The sequence below is a fragment of the Pundamilia nyererei genome, unplaced genomic scaffold (assembly GCF_000239375.1).
Source record: "Pundamilia nyererei isolate P.nyererei 1_Seehausen unplaced genomic scaffold, PunNye1.0 scaffold00039, whole genome shotgun sequence".
NCBI lineage: Eukaryota > Metazoa > Chordata > Actinopteri > Cichliformes > Cichlidae > Pundamilia > Pundamilia nyererei.
In genome coordinates this window covers 1,379,739-1,403,790 of record NW_005187440.1, presented here as the reverse complement: position 1 = coordinate 1,403,790, position 24,052 = coordinate 1,379,739, and the positions used below count along the sequence as shown (strand labels likewise).

General features: G+C 40.2%; 1 protein-coding gene across 2 annotated transcripts in view; it reads right to left on the bottom strand.

The window, feature by feature from the left end:
• Positions 1–24,052, bottom strand: part of mtcl2 (microtubule crosslinking factor 2) — an 80,060-nt gene that overhangs the window by 38,775 nt on the left and 17,233 nt on the right. For both annotated transcript variants that reach the window (XM_005730718.1, XM_005730719.1), the window contains exon 4: positions 22,548–22,697. In XM_005730718.1, coding sequence (XP_005730775.1) covers positions 22,548–22,697 — 150 coding nt within the window. The remainder of the gene's footprint in view (positions 1–22,547; positions 22,698–24,052) is intronic.

Genomic DNA, 24,052 nt, shown 5'->3' with positions numbered 1-24,052 from the left:
TCATTAGATTTAATTAACATCCTGATAACTGAGCTAACGCATAATGAAGCTGCAAAACACTTGAGGCGTGCTCTCATACCAGCTGAAACATATCTTCCCTTAACTGTCAGAGATTTCCTGTGTTTGTCGACAGACATTAAACACACCACTCGTCTCCTAGCCTCGCCGTTCGCTCCCCTCATCTATTTTTTCTTATCTCCGTCTCCTTCCATCAGGGTCCCGCAAATCCAGGCAATCAGTTGCTGTGACAGGAAATCAAACAGGATATGACAGGCTGATTGGAGCCTTAGCCTCACTTTCTGAGGAGAAAGAAATGTTGTGACCTTGTCTTGTCCACCAGTAATAACTGCTTATGCGAGGAAAAAAAAACTGCATGTGTTCATACCGTGCATATTTAGTATCCAGGAAGCTACTTTTAAAGTTAGATCTTCTTCTTCTTTCATGCTTTCGTGCATTAGGGGAAAAATGTAATTCCTCATTATTACCACTGCATACATCTTCCAGCCTTCCAGTGTTCTGGAGTGGATGTAGACTCACATGCTGGGTGCAGGACTGGCTCTTCTCACTCTTCCCACTCACTTTACTCAGCTTCTTCCGTCTTTCAGGAGTAATGCAAATCGCAGAAATAAAGCCTGAATTATTCCTGTGTGCGTTATTAACAATGACTGATGTGGCATTTATAATTACATCACAAACATTAGCAGCTAATAGGAAAAACAAGTCTTCTCCACATGGCACAGTGTGAGCTTATTCAACCCAGTTACCGGCTCCTGTGACCTGATTATTGTGGCTAATGTAACTCGCACAGATGCACGCAACCACACCCAAACAAGCATTCAGTCGTTAGCTGTGAGTTAGAGAACGAGTTTTTAGCACAGTTTATCGACCCTGATGACCTGCTACAAGGACTTGGGATGTGACTGTCACCCTCGACAGGAGATGAGCAACGCTAATGAACACGGAGGGCATCAATGTGGAGCTGTTTTTATCGCGTGGCTGTTACTGTCTCCAAAGCAGATTTTGCCCACGGGACAATAAACTTTAGTGCGTCATAAATTACAAGGAGAGGTAGAGAAGAAAGGTAAATGAAGGCAGGGAAAGGCGACGAGAAGGACAGACAGAACAAAAAGGGCAGACTTGGAGAAAACAAAATATCATCAAATTAGTTCAGAGAGCTTATCAGATCGTCACTACACTACATTATAATTTACAATCACAATCATTTAAAAATATCTTTCAGAATGCTTCTTTATTTCACACAGGGGTTAAATGTCGATTGTTGAAAGCTGACTGCCGACTGGTTGTATTCTGGTTATATTCCTGCAAAAACAAAGCTGCTGAGTGTTTATGGCATTTTGCATCTTGCACCCCTGGAACAAATTCAAAAAGAAAAATTAAGTTAGTTAAAACAAGCAAATGTAAATTAAAAAACAAAAAAGAATTAGTACACAAAAGTACAAATCTCTAGCAATGATGGCAGATAACAATGTTTCTATTTCTGATCCCAAAGTTTAACAGTGAAAGGATCTTTCAATCTTTTGCTAACCCACAAAAATCCATCCAATCTCATATAAATCGATGGTTCCTAATACCAAAGTCTTCGACCCACATGTTACATTTAAGGGCTGCTGTGCTTTTCTCTGTCTGGCTGTAATAAATTAAGCTGGTGGAGCCTCTGGCAGATGCACACCCAGGAGAGGAAAACGCGCATGCACACATATACACATCCGCGCTGAACCACTTAGCTCTGCTTCACCGCTTCGATCAAATCTACACGGAGACCAGCTGGGAAGAAATGCATTTTTGACCTCTGTTTGACAGAACAACACAAACGTGCCTTACTGAACCTCCTGCAACCTACAGAGGCAATCACCAGATTGTTCAAAGTACCCAAAGATAACTCGAAGAGTTTCCAAGCATTTTAGCAAATGCTTGGAAATCCTGACACCAGCGTCACTGATTAACCACATCTAACTTTCATTAGGTTAATAAAGCGCTGGGAGTGCTCAGGTAGACTGGCACAGTATACGAACCAGTCCATAATAAAGACAAAAGAGCGTGAAATAGACATCCAGTGACCTAAGATCTTATGGCATGGTGTGGGTAAAGACGCAGCCTATATGTTTGTCATCTATATTGGACTGTTTACCCTACAGCATTTTACATTTAGCATTGCACAGCACCTTAGGTCTCAGACTCTGTGTCTTGACACTCAACAGTCATCTTGGTAATGCCCCTGGATGGTTATTTGGTGCCAAGAAGAACAAGTCTCTATTCTAATGAATGACTTTATTAATTTATTATTAATGAGAAGTTTGGTTACTTCAGCCCTAAAAAGGGTTTTACAGGCTTTTCTCCCCACACGTTATATTTCAGCTACAAAAGGCTCAAACCACAGTACTGATACAGTCAATGTGTCCAAGTCTTCTCAGCATACGAGCATTTGAAGCAATGTCATGCTGATTCACATTATATACAGTAAGCCGGGAAAAACAATTGGTACACTCACCTATGTATTGTCTTAACTACAGCCCTTAGATATGCCCGCCCCTACACAGCTGAATTTAAACGGTGTGCTTGTATCAAAGCAGCTACATGACTGACTTGTTTCCTGGGTCGGCTTAAATTGGCTTTCGGGGTCAGGAGCAGGTCAGCTCCCATCTCTGGTGTTGCCTCATTCTCCCACAGATTTCAGGTCTTTCACAGGAAGTGTCTCATAGTGGCAACACGGATTTGTCTCCTCTCTGTTGTGCCCAGCAGCATCCTCACATGAACATTACACTGTCAGAAACCTTCAGCAGTGGGAGTTTAATAATCCACTTTCTGTCAAATTATAATCACACAGGGTTTAAGTCCGGGCTTGTAGTTTTGCTGTGGGCAATTTCCCCCCCACTAATTATGAAGAAATCTATTTATGAGAGCACCCAGAGCCTAATTTGGAAGCAGACCATTAGACCATTTATAATAAGTCTGAAATAATAAATAAGCGGATGACTCCTCAACAGGTTTTAGTTAGTTTTGCACATATTAACAATAACTGCCTCCTCAGCCTGGACGCTCATATAACAAGACTGCCTTTGAGACAGAAAGTGATTCTCCGCAGCAAGCTTCAGGGTTCAGGTTAATGAGCCATAACAGAGTGAATATTAGCCATTTAAACAGTGATGGTCTGGCCTTGTGGACTGCAGCAATCTCATAATTCCCTGCAATATGTGGGCTAATAGCTAACCCCGATGACATGAGACAATCAGGGAAACGCAGCTGAATCCAGCCATTCTGGACGGCATATGCTCTGTTCTGTAGGAGAGGACAAACCTGCAGTAAACTGACCTTGGCAAGAGGACACTTTCAAAGGATCCCTTTCATATTTAAAGCTACGTCAGACAATTTCACTTCCTGGCAAACCTGCACAGCTTCAAGGAGGGATCGTCTAAAATGTTTTTGAAGTCCATCCGACAAATCTTAGAGAAAAGTGCCAGGGAGCAAACCTGAGTCGCACTCTTTCTTTATTCCTTGTTGAAAGGATTTAGATATGTTGGTCCAGGTTTTTCGCTCATGTTTCAAAGAAATTCTGTATTTTTCTCCTAACATACCGGTAACTATCTCAGTCAGCATACTCAGTTTATGCCTTTCTGTTTACATTTTCTGCATTTGATAACCTTTAATTGCATACTGTACTGGTTATTGATCTAATGACAGTCTAAACATTAAGCTCCCCTGCTTTCTTGCTGCAAAATAAATGACCAAATTCATGCCAGCCTTTGAAAGTGTCAATTTTATAACCTACAGTTTCCTAAACACAAAGCTCTGTGCAAGTACATTTTGTTTTTTAATGGACATGTGATGATAAAAAACAGCAATCATGTAATTAACTGCTCTAACATAAAAAATCAGAGCCTCCTTACTTTTTATTAAAGTGCTCTGAAGGCTAAAACCCACAGTGTGGTCACGTGATCATGATCAGCTGATGAAACCATGCACTCTTTAATGGTCCACTGGTGTCCTCTGCCATCATGCAAAGGCACGAAGATAAATCTCCTTTACTGTGGGATTACACAGTCACCTACTCCACTGAACATGTCTCTCCTCCACTCCTCAAACACCTCTCTATTATTTCCTATACACCACCTTATTTACATTTCCATCACCACATTTCTGTTTTCTTGACTTTCTTCTCCAAACTCCACCTATTTGTGTTCCCACACTCATCCTGGCTTCATTTCATCCCTACCTTGTATTATTCATATTTTTTACTTTTCCTTTATTTTCTCTGTTGACATCCAGATTCATGTCAAAGTCTTTTTAGCAGTACTTTATGTGCTTTCCACATCCTCATTCATTTTGCTTCCAATCAGCTCAAAAAATGACAAAAGTAACTCCCAGTCATCAGCCTATCACAGCTAGCAAAGAGCGAAAGGCAGGGTTAACCAGGTAGCCTGTCCATCACAGGGCCAACACATAGAGATGGACGCCAACTTGGAATCTCCAATTAACCCAACCCCACAAATGTATTAGGAAGCTGCGGTACCTGGATAGAACATGCAAACTCCTCACAGAAAGGCCCCCAGCCAGATGGTGGATTTGAACCTGGAGAAACCCTCCCACCCTCCGCCAAAAGTAACTTAACTCTGAAAAAAGCAACAGATCATCACTGAGTATTTTTGGCAAGGTATTAAGAAGGTGCTAATAGCTTCATTAATATACTGTTATTTTAAAACTCTGAGGACAGATCGTAGCCTCTGTCACATATCAGCTGGTGTTGTGCAACATTTCACAAATAACTTATTCGGTTCAGGTTTCTTTTTGAGAACTGCTCAGTCCTTTTACAATAACCGCATCAAACTTTCCATTCCCACCTGGTCACCTGGAAACTAAAATGCAATAAAACTGTCCAATGGCTGCTTACAAATACCAATTCTCTGGATCACCTTTGCCTCTGTCATTTTTTTCACGGTTGAAGACACCAGGAGCGTCTTTTGGTAAAACGCTTTGTTTAGATCTAAATCTGCGCTCGCTAAAACAAACACTTCTAATAGTTCTGCTTCTAGCATTGATGTCACATGGCGGAGCACACAAAGAACTCTTTCTTTTTCCCCCCTCACACTTTCACAATAACATTTAAGAAACCCACAAACGTTTGCTGAATGTCAGAGCAGACACAAGCTTCAGACTGCCCTTTTTCTAAAAAAGAAAGAAAGAAAGAAAGCACAGAAGAAAAGAAGGTAAAATCGATTTCCTGATATGTATTCGATATCAGGGTGACAAGCTTGTACATCTAATACTTTAGCCCAGCTATTTCACTTTGCTAACAGACGTAACGTGAAGTCTGTTGTACAGAATCAGTGAGAATGCAGGAACAAATATCGCTGCTGGAAATTTAATCTGACGCACACTACTCACACAGCACATATTGGATGCTTATACATGCTTACACAGCCCTGTCTGCCTGCTTTGCTAAGTCAAGTCATGCAGCTACAGTCATTTCTTTCTTCTTTTCATCTTTTCCTTTTACTGACCTCTTTTTCCTCACCTCTTTCTCCCCTCCCCTCCCATCTCTGTCATAGTTCTTAACACAGCAACCCTTGGAGTCACTTTTCCCTTCTTGCTGTTGCACAATCAGCCCCTATACCACCAGTTGGGTCATCACATAATAATCCCTCTATTTCTCTTTCTCTTTCGGGCAGTCAGTGAGTGTGTGATTACATTAGAGTTTCTCTTCTCTGCTCAGGCGAGCTCCAGATACCCACCGCTCCATTCTGCCTTATTAGACATTGTCTGTGCACTTGGGTGATTGGGTAAGGCTTTCCGCCATGCTACAAGTGAATTAGTCAAACCTTTCACAGTGAAATAAACATGAGAAAGATAGTATTGCAGAACAATAATACTGCCTCATCTTTTTCTTACATTAAGCCATTACTTATTTTTTATGCATGACAAAAGCACAGGGTAGAATGCAAACTGTTAGTCTCAACTCATTGTTCACATATTAGGTTTTTTTAAGCGCCTTCAATTAGACGAAAACTTTTATTAATCGTTATGGAGATGGGTTAACATAGGAGCAAACAGGAACTGATTGAGTTGAACAGCTAATGGACTTGTGCATTAGCAGATCCATATCTGTTACAAGTGAGCAAACTATCTGTTGATAAAGTCTCTTTGATATGAAACATTGGTTTTATTATTGAGCTACACAAACCTGATAAAAATCATTCGCAGGCAGCCAAGAAAGACTTGTTTTGCCCCAAGGAGCTGTCAAGTGAAAACTATGAATATGCCCATAGTTGTCTGTTTGGATGCTTTATTATTTGACTTTTACTGGCTTTACACAGCACACAAGAACAAAATGCACTTGAGACAAAAACAGCATTAAACAAAGCTGTGTGCTTCTGCTTTAAGGAAGGCAAATATTACAAACATTCATTTCAGAATTCGTATGCGGTTTGAGGAATTGCTTGGGAGACGATTTAATTATCACAAAGAAACAATATTATGCTGCAGCCTGTTTGGAGAAAGAGGTTATAATATTCAAATTACTCCTGCCACAGTCAGTGAGGCACTCAAGGAGGTTTTAGATGGTGATAAATGTCTTTGAATATAATCAGCATCGATCCACTCCCGGGTAAGACACACTTACACCAACAAACACAGCAGGTTCAGATTTATTCTCACTTTTTAAACCAAACTTGGCAAGCTGACGGATAAAAATGTTTCTGCTCATGAGGACCTTCATGATATGAACAGACTGCATAATTTGTGGCTGGAAAAACTAAGTAGTAAAGACGTCTCAAATCAATGCAGACAGCAGAAAAACTACATGAGCTTTCTACTTATGGTCAAAGTGAGACTGAGTCCATGAATGCCATGGATCTCAAGTACTTTGCACTTTAACCCCAATTATTTATGTTCTTAATTTAAAGAATTAAGAACATAATTTAATGTTCTAAATTTAATTTAAATTTTCCCCACGGGGACCAATAAAGTACACCAAAAAAAATAAAATAAAAAATAAAGGTGGAAATGTCAGGAAGGAGAAAAAGCAGAAGAGTAGAAATGAAGGTTTAAAAAACAAAGTAGTAAAGAGGAGAGTCAGTGAGGAGCGTACCAACCGTCAAAACACGAGACATCAGCACTGATCTAAATGAGCAAGTGTGTGTGACTGTGAATTATGCAACACAGCCTTACTATGAAATCCTGACACTGAGATACTACGAAGAGACATGTTAGAAGATCCTTTTTAGATCATGTAACTCATCGCTTTATAACAGCCCCGAGGCGGCAGCTCAAGTTTCTTTATCAAGATGTCACTGCAGGGAGCGGCCAATAATGAGCAGAGAACTGGGGAAGAAATGCTGTGATGTTCCAACAACCTGATGACACATGTTGGAAATACAGATATACAGAAAACATTTTAACCACAAAGTTAACAAAAAAAATGAAAAATTACTATTTGATTCTTTAACTACTACTGAAAACAAATTCCTTTGAGTTGTTTTTAACTGTATCCCACAGCTGTTATCACCAATCAGAGAGTTCAAGGAAAAGTCAAACAGCCCATGAATATTCCTCCACAGCTGTGATCCCAGTTTTGATGGATCACAAATATTTAACGAAAAACAGCTCTTATGGAAAATATTAAAAAGTCTGCTTGTTTAAAAAAAAATCAAAGTCAATTCATCTAGATCAGGAGTGTCAAACATAAGGCCTGGGTTCCAGGATTGGCTCAGCAAAAGGCTAAAACCTGGCCCATGGACAGCTTTGGACTTTTTACTGTATTTTCACATTTCTTTCTTTTTTTTCTTTTTCTTTCTTTCATTCCCTTTTTTTTTTTTTTTACAATGGGTCTATGGGAAAAAACAAAACAAACAAAAACGTTTTCAGTGAATTAACATTTTTTTATTGACAGGACAGCCTATGGAATGAGCTATTACAACTCTTTCTGTAATTTTAAGCCCAAAGAGTCGTGCTTACATATTTCTTTTACTTCTTTATCTTGTAGAAAAACTTTGGGTTACTTAAGATAATCCCTGGCTCTTTGATAACAGAGTGAGGTGTTTCACTATGGGAGTCAAACACTGAGCGAAATTTAAAGAAAAAGAACTGATGTGTATGGTTGAAATTGCACTTCTTTTTCTTATATTGAGATATCTCATGGATTTTAATGGTGTAGTTAAACTTCTTTCACTGGTCTAGATCACCTAAGATCAAAGTCAGATCAAAGACGATTTTGGTGTGCATTAAGCAGTACTGGAGATACTGATTGTCTGCCTTCTCTGAGTATAATCAGGGAACTTCAAACTTCACTTTCCATGGCAGAAATATATTTAGGAAAACTCAGCAATTCGTGACCAGGTGACTGAAAATAAATAAATTAAATAAATAAATAGATAAAATGCACAACGTTTGACCTTCATGTGAAAATTTCAGAAACATGTTTTTTCTCCCATCTACATCCACCAGTCAAATGAAGCTAGCTAATTTGGAGATGCTAAAACTGTTTACATCTTGCTGGATGTCACTTTCAAGGCCCTCGCGTCATGAGTAGATGGATGCTTCGCTCTGCGGAACTGTGCAGTTGAGTAGTAATACATAAGTCTATTGACTGTGGGAAGACCATGTGTTTTTAACAAACCACTTTGTTAAAAACACATTAAACAAACATCATCAATTTAAATGGAAAAACCTTTTATTCTCTCTAATTAATCATTTTATATTAAAGAAAATTCTGGTCTTATAATCGTCCTGCATTTCTGATGGCAAACAATCACAAATCCGAGTACAGAGCTATCCCTGCCAGGCTTACAGCTGCTGTGGGACATCACGGTAGCAGGGTAACCATAGCAACACACATGACACAGGCTATGTCGCCATAGTAACCGCGGTGCAGCCAGACTATCATCAGCGGGAGGTGCCAGCTATTCATTTTCCACGTCTCCACTTCCACATCACAACAAGGCCTGGCAGCGCCGTGATGATGTCACCCGGGAAGCAGGAAGAGGGCGATGTAGAGAAGGGGGGAGACGTGGAAAGAAAGGGAGGAGAAAGAGGGAGGGAAACAACAGCAAGAGAAGAAGAGGGAGAAAGAAAGGGCATAGAGAGGAGGTTTTGGGGGGGAATGGATGGATCTTAGGAACAAAAGAGACGCACACCCTTGTAACCCTACCTGCATGTGTGCAGCCATGTTAATCTCCTTGCTGTGGTTTCACGCAGCCACGGCTGAACGACGTCAATACCCAGCAGACCTCCCATTTATATGCATCAGCACCAAACCTCCACATTCATCATACAATAGATACTATACGGACCTCTCAGCCCCAGGCAATAAACACTTTAAACACTGTATCTTGAGCCACATCCTTGCAGCTAAGAAAACCTCAGACTCATTTTACTACATTTTTACATAATCCATGTTTGTTTTGGTTATTGCGTGTCTGTCATTTGTTTCTGCGCCGCATTCCCCAGCTGTCAATCAGACGCTGGGGGTTGGACTGAGAAGCCTGTGGATTTCTGCCGAAAAGGTTTAAACTGGAGCTTTTGTTCCATCTTTGTTCATTCATGGCCCTTGGAGGGCCATCTGCTAATACAAAACATTCAATTTCTCCATTTTCCGAGCTGCTTGTCTAGCTTAGAGTGGCTGCAGTCTGCAGTTGTCAATGGGTGAACGCTGAGGTATACTATGGACGGATCACACGTGCATTAAAAGACCAGCAGAGATGGATGACCACACCAATAAAGATACAAAAATGAAATATATGGGCAGTTTAGTTCACTGATCAAGCAGACGATCGTATGGCACACAGCAGCAGCCCCCTTCTTTTCATTCCTACTTTTAACTACTCCCACTCTGATAAAGGTGAAAAATGCCCCCCAAGAGTAAATACAAATATACATTTTCTTGACTTCTTGTTCTTGATCTCATTTGCATTTAGGAAAATTTCCCATTGCTACTATTTGGAATGAGATAAATAAGTAATTTTTGGGTTTCAAGCTACAGCGACTGGTCTGCTCGTCATCAAATCCTTACAAAGTGATGAAGTAATCTATTACAGTATTACACACTCCTCAGTTTTAATATTAAGATTCTGTTGTCTGTAATATTATGAATTACATGAAGTATTTGAGTTATTTGAAAATCACCACAATCTGTTTTTATTTATTTTTAAACAGGGGCTTTAAAAATCATTCTAAATCATATTAATAACCTCACTATGACTGGATATCAACTGGACTTCAGCTACGATCATGCTGCAGCACTACCGAACAAGAAATCTAGCGTATCGGGTGTTTTGGTTCTTCTTCCACAGAGGAGCTCATCAGAAACCACAGTCTTTCACTTAGCAAAGGGTGATGCCATTAAATTTTAAGGTACTCTACCCTTTTAAAAATTTAAATGCCTTTATCGATTCGGCTCTGCACAAGTTAGCCTACCTCCAGCCAGTTTATCTACTGAACACTGAGATCCCAGCAGCAAAACCACAGACAGGCTGAAGCTGCAGCACGGTCTGTGGAGCAGATTAACAGCTATTCAAAGAGGTTTTTATTCCTGTGACGCTGGAAAAATTCTGAAATGTCACAGAGAAATCGGGTTTTGTGTCTAATCCATTTCCTGACAGAAAAAAATTGAACAAACACGCAATGTGAAAAATAATCCAGCCTTTTAGGATGTGGCAACTTTGCAACATTTCCAGGTAAAGTTTATACTGCTCTTACAGCTCCAGACCTTTTGACTTCCTGCCAAGTGAACCGATTTACTCCTGACTGAAAAACCTTGGAAAGAAATTCTGGATTGGTGTAAATCATGCAAACATCCCACTATCTATTTTTGCTTTTGTTCCAGTGAAAGATTAGATCTACACACTGAGGTGATGTGGTACACCGGTTGTCAATATGCTAAACTAAGACAGTTTAGACAGTGGTTGTGAGAGTGGCATCCCGTTGGCCTCGAACAGCTTGTCTGTGCACTTTCACTCATTTTATATTACACTGTTTGTCCCTTCATGTGTTTCCCAGTAACTATGATGGTGTGATAGCGATCATTATGCACAATAGGAAGCTAAAGAGCCTTCAGCAACCTGTACTTTTCCGCATGCAACGTGTCAACACATCTTACACACCAAATGTGTGAAAACGGTCCCGTTAGGTGAAAATAATCAACACTTGGCATTTAATTAGAAGCAAAATCCCAAACTCACAACTCTACCAGATATAGATTCATGCATACACATGCCTTCAGCTTCTTTAGTCATCCTATAACTGTACTCAGACGGCAGAGTCGGCGTTCGGTAGCAGCATAACGCACTGCTGAGCAAATTACCACTGACATCAGGACACATAATTTATGTGTAATTCATGAACTGAGAGCTGCTCGGCATCAGTCTAATGCGACGCACATTTAGACGGCTAACACTCCCAAAAGTAGACTTCTACATAAATTTAAAAAAGGTGGTTGGAAACACTCGCACTTATGGGAAAGTAGAGTGCACAATGAAATCACAGGGGGAAACGTTGGATCTATATAGCCCCTATATGAGACAATCAATAAATCATCACACTAACACTACACAAATACGACCGCAACAGAATGCACACACAGCAAGTAAACCCTGCTTTGTGTGCGTGTGTTGGTGTGAATGTGTTGCATTTCCAGATACAATGGTCCTCCCCAGAGACCAGAGCGAAGCCTCTTCAGCCAACCCCAGTTCGTCCCTACAGGTGAGATAATCTGCACTCCAGTCAGCCTTTAGCAGCTTGAAACCTTTTAATGGGTTCGAGACAGGCAGCATCCCTCCTCCCCTCCATCATCCACCTGCTCTATTCTTTGTCCTGTCTGTGTACAGTGTGCTGTCTGCAGGCTATTTCCTATTCATTCTTCCAGTCTCACCTCCCACCTCATTTCATTTGGCTTTTCCTTTGTATACATACAGATGAGCGCATTAACTATTACATACTGTTCTTCAGTTGTAGGGGCCAAATAATAAACCACATGTCATACAGACAAATGTAAGGTGAATTCCTGAACGGTTTCTTAGTATTTAAGCAGGAATTTGGCCACTTTTATATGTAAAAAAACATTCATTCTTTCTGAAAATATCCAAATGTTGGACATAATCTAACCCTTTGGAGTCCAAATTACGTGACCAATTTAACTCATTCACTGCCAGCCATTGGCAGTGAATGAGTTAAACCCATTGACTCATTCACTGCAATTGACGGCTATAGACGTCAATTGCAGTGAATGAGTTAAGACGACAAAGCAGCAAGACGCAGCCTCGCTGAGTCTCAGCTTCACTGTGTGTCGAAAGTGCAGACTCCAAACTATGTTCCGGTTTGTAATCCTAACAGTGCAGTTATATGGATTTATTGAGAGTCCTACACGACAAAAACAGACTAAATCCAGCAAAATACCCGTGCTTATGTTGTCTGTCTTGTGTGTATATCTTACTCCGAATAACACATAAGCTGTTTAGGTGTTTTATGACAAGGATTACATTTAGTGTTATATTTTAGATCCTCTCAGTCGATATTTGGGATTCGGGTATTTGTTTTAGTTTGACATTGCAAAGCACAATTTGGTGCTGCTATCCCAAAGTGCGTGTGGGATTAGGCTTAGGGTTAGCACACATGGCTTAGACTTTAGAGGGTTAGGAAAAAGCAAGGAAAACTAGATTTAAATGAAATAGAACATAAATGATATCAAAGCATGAGAGACAGCACAGCTACATTGGCTTTAAAGGTGTTTCATTTGATACTTTGGGGTTTTCTGCATTTGTTTGAACTTCCAAAGCACAGTTAGCATAGGCCCAGTATCAATATGTGCATATGTAATAAAATAGGTTCTACTGTGACAGTGTTTGAGTAGATGAATAGTGCTGTTCTATGCGAGTGACAGTGATATTTAACCTTCTGATATTTACAGAGTTGTTGTTCTTAATAATGTGACCATCTGCTGCTCTCAGGGAAACATTCAACTACTTACCTTCTGCTGAAAAATATAATAATAATTATATTTGACATTTTCTAATATTTGAGCTGTAGTTGCTTGTGTCCTTGCTGACTATAAACCAGCAGCCTGAGTCAAATACTACCATCAATATTGGTGTTTTTTCACGGATGACGATTTCGCTCGTCTTTGTGGTTCCCGAAGGTTTGATCATTTTGCAAAACTTTTTTTTTTTGTTTTGCTTTTGTAACTTTTGGTAACGTTTGGAAGAGGTACAGAATACATCTGAATGAGGTGATGCAGCGGTCATTTTCTGGTGATGCATTAGCACAGGAAAAAAGGTGTCCTGAAGTCAAAGGTGAGCACTTATCTGATATTTTACAACAGCTTTTAAAGGCACTCAGCCGATCTGAAATACAGGTCAGAAAACAGCCTTTTCCTGACTCCTTTTTCCCGTTCTTTGTTTCTTCTCTCACTGCTGAGCGGAGAACAGCTGCCAGGCTATCACTATTCTGTCAATCTATTAATTTAAGTTAAATAACCGACTCAAAGTGAAATTTTTGAACAAAACGAGAACTATGAAGACATCATCTAGGATTCTAAAACTATGTAAATGCGCTTTAAGCATTACTGGCCTGTTTGTGGTGTTCTCCTCCAGCTTGAGCCCCCTGTGGGGTTTCTCTCAGTGAACGGGAGCTACAAATTCATCCCCTCCCTCTTTTGTCCTGACATTTATCCACCCTCTCTCCCTCCTTCGTTCTGCCCTCCAGTCCTCTGTTCTTCCCCTTCCCTCTTGAGTGTTTACACTGTTATTGCACCCCAGCGTCTCAATCCGTGACTCGACCAGCTCTCTGCCCTTCAGTGCGCAGGGGTATCTTCAGACAGACTCATGTTACATCTACTGAGGCATGAAATTACCTCTGCACCCCCTACGGGCCCCTAAAAGATGCTCCACTGTTGAAAAATGCAACACAAATATTGGCACTAAAGAAGGGGTGGAGCACGCAGGCGGAGATGAACACAATGCTAATCATCGGTTTATAAAAGCGTCAAAGCGAGGCGAAGTCATGTTAGCTCTGATCTCCCCCCGAGCGAGTGAGATACTGTCAAAAAAGTTAATCTGAAATTGATTGGATGATGGTGGGGGAATGATGACAGGCCGTGCAGTTATAAAGCGTTTGGCTGTTAAACAATGGGAGATTTTTCAAACATTTCAAAGCACGTGCTTGTTCCTGGTTATGATAACTAATGCTTTTAAGAGACCTACAGTCACATTATTCTCCACCATGAGTAATACCTTGTAATCCAGTGTAATCTGCATGCTGAAACACACTGTTTTACACAGAAGTTGCTTTAATAATAATAATGATAATAATAATAATAATGATTCTTGATAGTTGAGCAAAAACCCTATCTGCATTATGTAATTAGCGAAGTCCTTTAGCACTACTATAATTCTGTCAGTAACTTTAAACAACACAGTGTAAGTGTTCATCCCTCAGTCAGTATGGAGCGCCCAGCTGTGGATGTCTGTGTGATATACAGGGAGAAGCGGTGATTCAGGCCATTACTCTTTGTTCGCCCTTGTACTGCTCTCTCGTTCTTTCTGTGTGTGTGTGTGTGTGTGTGTGTGTGTGTGTGTGTGTGTGTGTGTGTGTGTGTGTGTGTGTGTGCCTATAAGGGCTTTGAGTTCCCAGAGAACATTCAGCTCTCCTATTTTTCTATATTCTAGTACACGTATATGTGTGTGTGTATGTGAATGAGTACAAATGTATCACTCTCTTTCTCTGTGTATGTGTGTTTGTGTGTATTTGTGCGTGTGACTTCTGTCTGTCCCACTGGTACCACTGAAGTTCCCATCGACCTAGAAACCCTTCTGGCAAAATTCCCCCTCCTATCTTTCCTCGTCTCCTCTTCCTTTCTCTTTTTATCCATTTTTTATGCCTTCTTCCCACCAATAGCTGTGACGGCCAGAGGCGTTGTGTTTTCTGAGTATCCACCAGCCCGATGTTAATTTCATCCAACCCATTCCTATGCACATCAACACCTTGATGATATTTCTTAACATGTAGCACAAAAGGTCTTTACGCCCTCACAGAGCACATTTTTGTCCAGTACAGTATAGTTACAGTTATAAAAATTATGCAATACTGCCGTACATAAGCACCAACTGCCATAATGGAAAGTGCAAGGCGAAGTCGGAATGGTGGAAGATTATTTCATATACGGGTTTGACGCCACCTGAACCCATGTGCCTGGACTGCAGTGATTCTGTTTTTTATATGTTTTTTTAATATGTTTTATGTTGTCTCCCCTGTCCCACTTTTCCTCTCTTCTTCTCTCACGATATCACTCGCTTTTGTTCGCGTTTTTAAACAGCAGTCTTATCTGCCATTCACAATCTAAATCCATTCCCTCTTTTGTTCCCATTATCTCTTTCCATGCCTCATTCTCTCACCTGTCACTCCTCTGAACTTTGATTCTCTTCCTCTCTCTTCCCTTTTACTTTCAGTCTCTCCGCTTCTCTTTATGTCGCTCTAGTCTTGTGTTATGCTCTAACTCAGTTACGCCGTGCAGCATCCTGACACACTGTAAACAGGTTTCCTCACTCACAGAAAGACTGTCATCGCCTATCATTTTACTCTTTATTTGAAAGTGTTCACCAAAACTTTTCTTCATCTCATTGTCTTCCTTAAGTCACATACACATACTCGTTTTCATATCTTAGTGAGGACATCTCATTGACATAATGCTTTCCCTAGCCGCTTACCCTAACCCTGACCATCAAAAATGAATGCCTAACCCTGACCCTTAGCCTAACCATAACCTAATTGTAAACCTGACACTAAAACCACATTTTGAGCCTCAAAAATCCCTTCAAGCTAATGGGGACAGGAACTTTATCTCCATAAGTGACTGTTGGTCCCCATAAATATAGCAGTATGCCAATTTTCTGTCCTCACGAAGATGTCTAAACATGTACACACACACATATACACACACTACCCTGTTTCAGGTGTGAAGTGGGGTTATGTGACTGATTTTTCTCTAAGCCTATCTTCACCTTAATCAATCACTCTGACCCAGATAAGTTCAAATGTGGACCACTTTGATGCTCTGACCCATTTAACAACACTTGTGTCCCTGAAGACAACACACAGCTTTCACTGTTGGCCTGACATGGAGTGTCGTGACTTGTTTGGTATGGAAAAGTAAATTAATACATTTTTAAAAATGACTAACATGTGTTATTAATATAGTGCTGCTGGGTGCTTCACTGTTTCCACAAGTGTTTCAGGTTATCTTCAGACAAAACACTAAAATTTAAGATATTAAGCCCGTATTGACACAAATACATCCCCAGTAACACGTCGACTCACATACAGGCACAAAAGCTCACTCCAAAGTCTCTGGCTACCCCTGCCCCGCATCCCTCAACTTGCTGCAAACAATAGGCAGCACTTCCTGAAAGACAGGAATAACAGGGAACAGTTTCCTTCAGCAGTAAGTGGGGAATTAGAGAGAGTGAGTGGAGAGGGGCATTTAAAAGTAACAAAAAGGAAACAGCCCTGCAGGACTGAAACATACAGGCTGTGATTAGAAGTACTTACCACTCTGCTTCTCCTTCATTAAGCCAGACAGAAAACATATCAACTATATAAATGTGTAGGTCCCCATATACACAGAAGTCCCCTTACCATCATCAACTAGGTTCTAAACCCTCATATGCACATATGCAGACACACACACACACTCTCACAGAAAGGGAGTATGATCCCTGCTGAATGACCTTCAAGGGAAACATGGGATTTAAACCCATGCAGAGAGGTAATGGTGTGTGTGGGTAAATCTGAGGAAGAAACAATTACAGAAAGAAAGAGAGAGAGAAATGCACAATGAATAAAAACAAGCACCAGAAAGAGAAATGACATGCCACATTTCTCTCTTCACCCTCCAGTCACTGAGGATTTTTTTTCCAATTAAGGCTGTTATCTCCTCCACTGCCAGCCCTCCTTACAAGACCCCACCCACATGGTATATTCCCCCTCCTCATCATCTCCTTTTTCCTCTTTCTGTCAGTATTTTTTGCCCTAATTTCTTCTTCTTTATCCTCCTTCCATAATTTCTTTGTTTTACGTCTTCTTCTTTTCTTCCAATGTACAGGTTCAGCCAACCAACCAACAAACGAACTATGCTGTTTGTATCCCCCAGTTTCACCTCCCTTCCGTCTGTCTACCTCTTCATCTTTCACCTTCAGCTCTATGTTGCTCCTTTGTGTTTAAGCAGCTTGGGGCAGAGTGGCCATGGCTGGAAAGGGAGCTTCTGTGTTCTTTTGGTCAGCTTGTATTGCACTCTGTGAACAAAGACAGCTCTGGATTGGTGCTAGGAGCACAGCAGCACTGCAACATGGATACATTCCTTATCAAAAAAAGAGCCAATAAAGAACTGAGTATTATCCAGGGTGGCAAAACTTTAGATTTTTTCCTTTCGTCTAAACCAACAGACAGATATGCTGTTACTGCAAAATACTTCCAGGCAGTATCAGAAGTTGATCTGCTGATATCTGCATTACAAGGTCAGTGTCCTTTTATTTCTTCTCATCCGTCTCACCTTTGCCCTTCACTAAGCGAAACAGAAACTCACTAAAATTCAGTAAATTGGTGTTATTATAATGATAGTACCTATTTACAGTGAATACAGTGGCTCACTGAACGACAACATCCAGACAGCATAAATGGTATTAACCAGAAACAAGAGCTGCTTGTTCTGTTGATTGTTACAAAGAAGACGTAAATAAAGTGTGAAGGAAAGTAAAATGAAAGAAGGTCTCTGGTTGAATGACAGGCTGGCTTGTATTCAAAAGACAGAGTCTCTTGCAACCTCAGCTTTATTGTCTTTCTAACCATGATTTTTTTTTCTTTCTTACATTCCTTCAATCAATCCTTCCCTAACATCCGATAACTCTAACCCACTCCTCCCTTCATCACATCTGACCTTGCCTCTGTCAAAGGTCAAGCAGCTGGAATGGATCGATGGGTTTTGGAGAGGGAAGGGAAGATTGCAGCAGCAGAGGAGGGGAGGAAACAAGACAAAAAAGGCGAGGTATGAGTGAGCGAGGGAATGAGGGCTTTGGTATGAAGGAGGGAGAGGGGGCGGACTGGCTTGAGTAGGAGCAGCAGGAGGAGCTGGACAGAGGAGAAATTTTAAGGGAAAGAGGAGAGAGATGGAAAAAGAAATCCCTGCATCAGCATTCCTCTGCGTCTCTATGGGAGCAGCAGGAGAGGAGGAAGGGAGGGAGGGAGGCAGGAAGAATAGAAGGTGATAACAAATGGGGAGATGCAGGAGGAGAGCAGAGGTGCAATGGAGGAGGGGAAGGGAGAGCCGGGCTGTGAGAGAGGGATGAGGGTAAAGGAAAACAAGGGTGGAGAAAATGAATGAGAGAAAACATTGCCCTTCTGCTTGTTTGACTAAATTAATTGTGTTTTACGCGTGTTTGTCTAACAGTGCGTATACATCTGTAGAAGAGAGGCAACTGATTTAATATAATATCAACCAATATTATCTATTTTCCGATCTATTAGTATTGATATTTATAACAGCTGATAATTAACTATCAGCCATTCCTACATTTACAATGGATGCATCCGCATATTAGCTTTAGCTCCAGTTTTTACACTGGGCGCCCTTCTGGACCCGACCCTTCAAAGGATTTTTTTAATTCGGTTTACTTCATGTTTATTTATATGCAACCAAATCATAACAACAGTTGTCTCAAGGCACTTTATACTGTGAGTTTTCATTTCAGTCTTGATTTTTACACCAGAGAGCACTCTGCAAACTTCCCTATTGGGAACGCCGCAAACACAACAATCATCTGAGCTGAGTAGATTTGGGCACAACATAATAAATAAATAATAATAATACTAATAAACTATGCGTAACAGATTTGGGGGAAATCTGTTTATGTTTTTGTTTTATCTGGATTAAAAAAAAAATCGGCTCATGTAATATCAGAGTTTTAAATCAGAAACTATTGGTATCAGTATCAGTCTTCAAACTCCTACATCGGTCAGACTCTAGCAACTATTAAAATTCTTACTTAACTTTTACATGAACCATTTTCTAAAAATACATAAGATAGGAGACAAATTCAAGAAAAATCAACTGAACGATTTCATTTGTCCACAAAAATGCACAGTTTGAATCAAGACAAGGCTTTTCGGTATGTAATTATGAAAGTGATGGAAATATTATGATGTGGCCTTTTCAACCCAAATTGACATTTGGAGGTTTGGACCAAAGGGTTTGAGAAATTTGTCACTCTTAATAAATAAAATAAATTATAATCTGGAATTCTTCAGTGTGGGATTAATGAAGTCTATATCTATGCATAAATGACATTGCTTCCTATATCAAAATTGACATAGTTTTCTAAAATATGGCAGATCTTGACCTTCAAGTTACCAAATGGAGAAGGCTAACATAATAACACTAGTGCACCATCCAAACCTGCTGTGATTAAGTATTAAGTATGTCATAAAAGAGGCATCATTTGCGGTCAGTGAAACTAATATGTTACAAACATATAAGTAAAATACTGCAACTAATAATGTGAATGTACCTAAGGCTAACACACAACTGCCAAAGACTAGCATATAAGAGAAGATTTGGCAATGATAATATAAAGCACACATGCAACAGCGGTGCTTGTTTCTATCATTGTTTTTCGCTCTGCAACTGGCAAACTAAAAAATGATAGCAGCCTATAAGCATATTGACAACGATTGCTAAAAATGTGTTTTTATTATATTAATATAATACAAAAACATGCGCATACAGAAACCTACCTATAAGTCCAACCTCTAATGTATAGTTTTTACCATTTATAGCAACACATGATACATATAAAGCAAAAACTAAAAAAGAATATTGACAATTCAAACGAGATGTAACAATCAAATTACATGTTTGTCTGCTTCTAATTGACATTATTTCTGTTTATGTAGCTAAATCATTAAAACTGTTACTCTACAGAAACGAATCCTCCTGTTTCCAGTTTGGTATTGATGGCCTGCAGCAGCAGCAGCAGCAGCACAGTAAAGGTCTAGCCAGTGCACCGCACAGCTCTTCTTTTTAAAGAATATCGATATCAGTGCAGACCGTGGGCTGCAGTCACCACACAATCAATAATTCACAAACTTCATTTACAGCTGTGAAATACCAAGGCCTTTACTGACTGCATGCACTCCTGTCTGTGTGCTTAAATCCCTTTCTGTCCAGTGTGTTTATCTTCACCGTATAATTTTTTTGTGCATATCTGTGTATGTTTTATCACTCTCTGAAAGGCGGCCGCTCTTATCACTCTCTTTTCTGTGATGTACTTGAATTCTTGTGTTTGTACTGTGCAGTCGAAGGTGAAACACAGATGAGTGAGACATTCCTTTGTGGATGAACATGCACACAAACACAGCTCTCTGAATCACATCAGCTATGTGAAGAACTCCCTTCACTGAAGGGTTAGCATGACTCTGCACAGCAGTCCCAAAACAAGGCTTATGAAACCATGTTAGTTTATAGCACATCAGGCATCCAGTCAGTCAACAGCCTGCTGTGCTAGGTGAGAAATAACCATGGTACTTTCCACTTGGTGAGACTTTGTAGCTCTGCTTTAGTGTATGATTGGTGACATAATACAATAGCCAATGGGCTATTTTGCTTTAGATGGATGAAAGCTTTCTTCCAAATACCAGGAACTATCAGGATCTTTTAATTGTAAAAAGTAAAACATTAAAGCCTGTGCTTAAAAAATGACAGTATAAATAACAAGGGAAGAAATTTCATAGCAACAAGATTAGCATCCGGTTGTATCCATTTCTAATGGCCAACAATTAAGCTTTGTGGAAAACTGACATTTTGACAACTGAAAACAAAGGGTTGTGAATTTTTTCATTATGACTCATTACATTATTCAGATGACTCGAGAGCTGCTGTGTTTTGAAGGAAAAGCCTTCAAAATGTACAGTAAAGAAAAACACGAACTGCAATATGAGATTTCAAACAAAATCTCATATTTGCAGGATATTAAACAAACCAATAACACTTTTACCAATTAAAACTGCTACAATATAAAAATCTATTCCACAGACTCATGCAAAGGAAGCCCAGTCTTTAAATCAAACCATTGGTGAGGGCTGGAAATATAAATCAAATCATTGAGCTATTCGGGTGTTGCATCTCCATCACTGTGGATGTTAGGGATGGGGATGGCAAGCAAGCTATTTGAAATTCACTGAGAACTGTTCATCTATTTTTAAACACCCCCCACTTGTGGAAGTCTCACCTGGCAGAGTTGCACTGAACCTTTTTTTTTAATTTATTTTTTTAGAGAAGTTCAACTAAGATTTTTTGACATCTGTACAGTGGCATGAACTCTCACAGTGCTACACACATTTCAGTTTAATAGTAGTATTTAATGGTAGTTCAACAGAGGCTGGTAAATAGTGCAATATTGCAAACTTGTAGCAGTAGTACAAGATACCTCCAGGAGCTGAGAAAAAACAAGGGGAAATGTATATAATAGACAAGAAGCAGCTATTCAGAATGTACGTATGTGTATATCATCTGTAGTGGATGCACCACTACACTTCATCTGAAAGACAGCCAGGTGAAGGGTGATGAAACCCAGCCATCTTCCTTCAATCCACAAACAGCAAACGACCAATTGTACCAAGGGAACACACAGTCCAGCCAGACCAGAGCAGACAGACCCAGATCCCCTGCCAGGAACCCAGCCATCCATCCCAACCCGACCCACATCAGGGACCTGGTCCTGAGCCAAGGCCGTGACCATCAGACCATTAGACATTGGCAAAAGAGACAATAAGCAGAAAGAGGGAAGAATTGGATGCAGAACTGTAGCCTCATTTTCTGCTTTTCACTCACATTACGCTTCTCTCAGACCAAATCTATGTGCAAATACACTTACTCGTATTTTTTCCCATTAAAAAAAAAAGGCAGCAACATCAACTCTGTTATGTTTATTTTCACTTCACTGAGTCCTGACATCAGTTTCTATTCTTCCTTTTCATTACAGTTTTTATTGGCTACACTTAGTATAACAAAAAAGTCCCTTGAGTTGCAGCCGAGTGGCAGAAAGGAAGTGAACACCAGAAAAGAACAGACTCTCTGGAGGCTTCAAGACAAACTGAGCACAGTAAACAGTTTTCTTCAAAGGTCCCAAATCCACGACAGGCTAAATAGGGATCTGCCTGAACCTCAGTGTTTAAATGAAATTTCTAGTCAAGTCTGAACCTAAACAAACACACATCTTAACTTGTAGTCTTGTAATCTACTTCAACTGGCAAACCTTTTTTAAATGGTTTCTCAGTACATGGCTTCTGCTGGAAAGACAACAGCTATATGGTGATTATTGTTTGAAATGCTCCAGCCTAGACAAACACATACCAGCAAAGCTATAAATAGTAGTAACATTGATATGCTGACAGTTTAGTAGTAGTAGTGCACAACTAATGCTATCTAACAGCCCTGTTCAGTCGGCCAACTACCCAGCTTGGCCTCTCCTGACTCAGATGCAAAGTTTTGATCCTACCTTGTCAATCTCCTGCTGCAGGACCTGTTTAGCGATCTCCAGATCCTGCAGGCGGACCCTCAGCTCCTCATTCTCCTGCTCAAGACGACTCCTCTTCTTCTCCACACTGTCCAGCTGGCTGTGGAGACGGATGGACACGTCCTTTGCCACCTGTGAGGGGAAGATGGAGGGGTAGAGGTTGGGAAGTTTAGCTCAGTGCGTCAGTCGTCACAATGATACCTAAATATCATGCATGAAAGTCCGTTTGCCTCAGAATTTCTTTTACACGATCAGGTATTTGGGCACACAGACACATATTAGGACCCTGCAAGTTGTTCGCTTTATCAGATATTATAACAACATTATGCTGCCTAGCTAAAATGCTAAAATGATCCATTCATAGACTCCTTCAAGACCTTATCGTCTTCATCGGATCGTTTCAGTTTAATGACAATATCCACATAACATGAATAATGTGTTGTTGAAGTTATTAGGGCATGATCCATGATCCTAGGAAACACCTAACAAGGAACTAAAGTTACAGACATAATCATACTGTGGTGTGTACTTAAAATATTCTCAGCTGTAGCAAACCTAAGTCATATCCATTTAATTCAGACATCTAGGGTAAGAGTAGTTTCAAGCAATGTGTGTGTAAATGCATATTTTTCTCCAAAAGGAACCCCAGAGTGTTGTTATCTCGGATTGTAAGTTCACCAAGGTTGAGGGAGGTTACTTATTATGTTATTAATCTCTGTTCAGGTAAAATAGAACATCTGGGCTATGCAAATATCAGAAATGTTATTAAAATAGTGCTGGAGAAAAAAAAAGAACCAGTTAAATGTTATTTGGGCTGGGAGTTAAGAGTGTATTGTACATCAGGAGGAAGTTTATACAGGCACTACTTGGTGACAATGATGAGGGGACTTTTTTTTTCAATAATAATACCAGAAAAGATCATTAATAGCAGCCTAGCAGGGACTGATCTTTTATACATAAAATGATCTCATGAAAGTCTGATTGTGCCCCCCTCCCCGGACTGCCTCCCCCACCACCAAAGCCCTGAGGGCAGTTATTCATTAAAAGTTTCTAATGTCAGAGAGTGACACCAAAGTCGACACCAGCAGCTGGGGGGAAATTTTTTTTAAATCCAATGTGACAACTGCATTGCGGTTTTAGTAAAGCTATCATGCTGTTACAGTATTAAAAATCAGAACAACTTCTAAAATGAGGCGAGTTAAATAAATTTGTCTAGTTTGCGAACTTGCATGGCATGAAGCTGAATTAAGCAGCGTTTTGCTGTCTGAAAAACAAAGAGTGCCCTGATCTGCAACACCGATGCAAAACTGGTTCTTCAATGTGTTTTGGGGAAACAATACACAAAATTACACACCGACATCATCCCGAAACACTGTATTCAGTATTCATGTCATAGTCTTTACACAGCCAGTTAAGAGTTTGCATAGGGGCCCAGTGATATATCAGCTGATGATTGGTATTTGATAAATATCGAAAGGTCTGAAAAT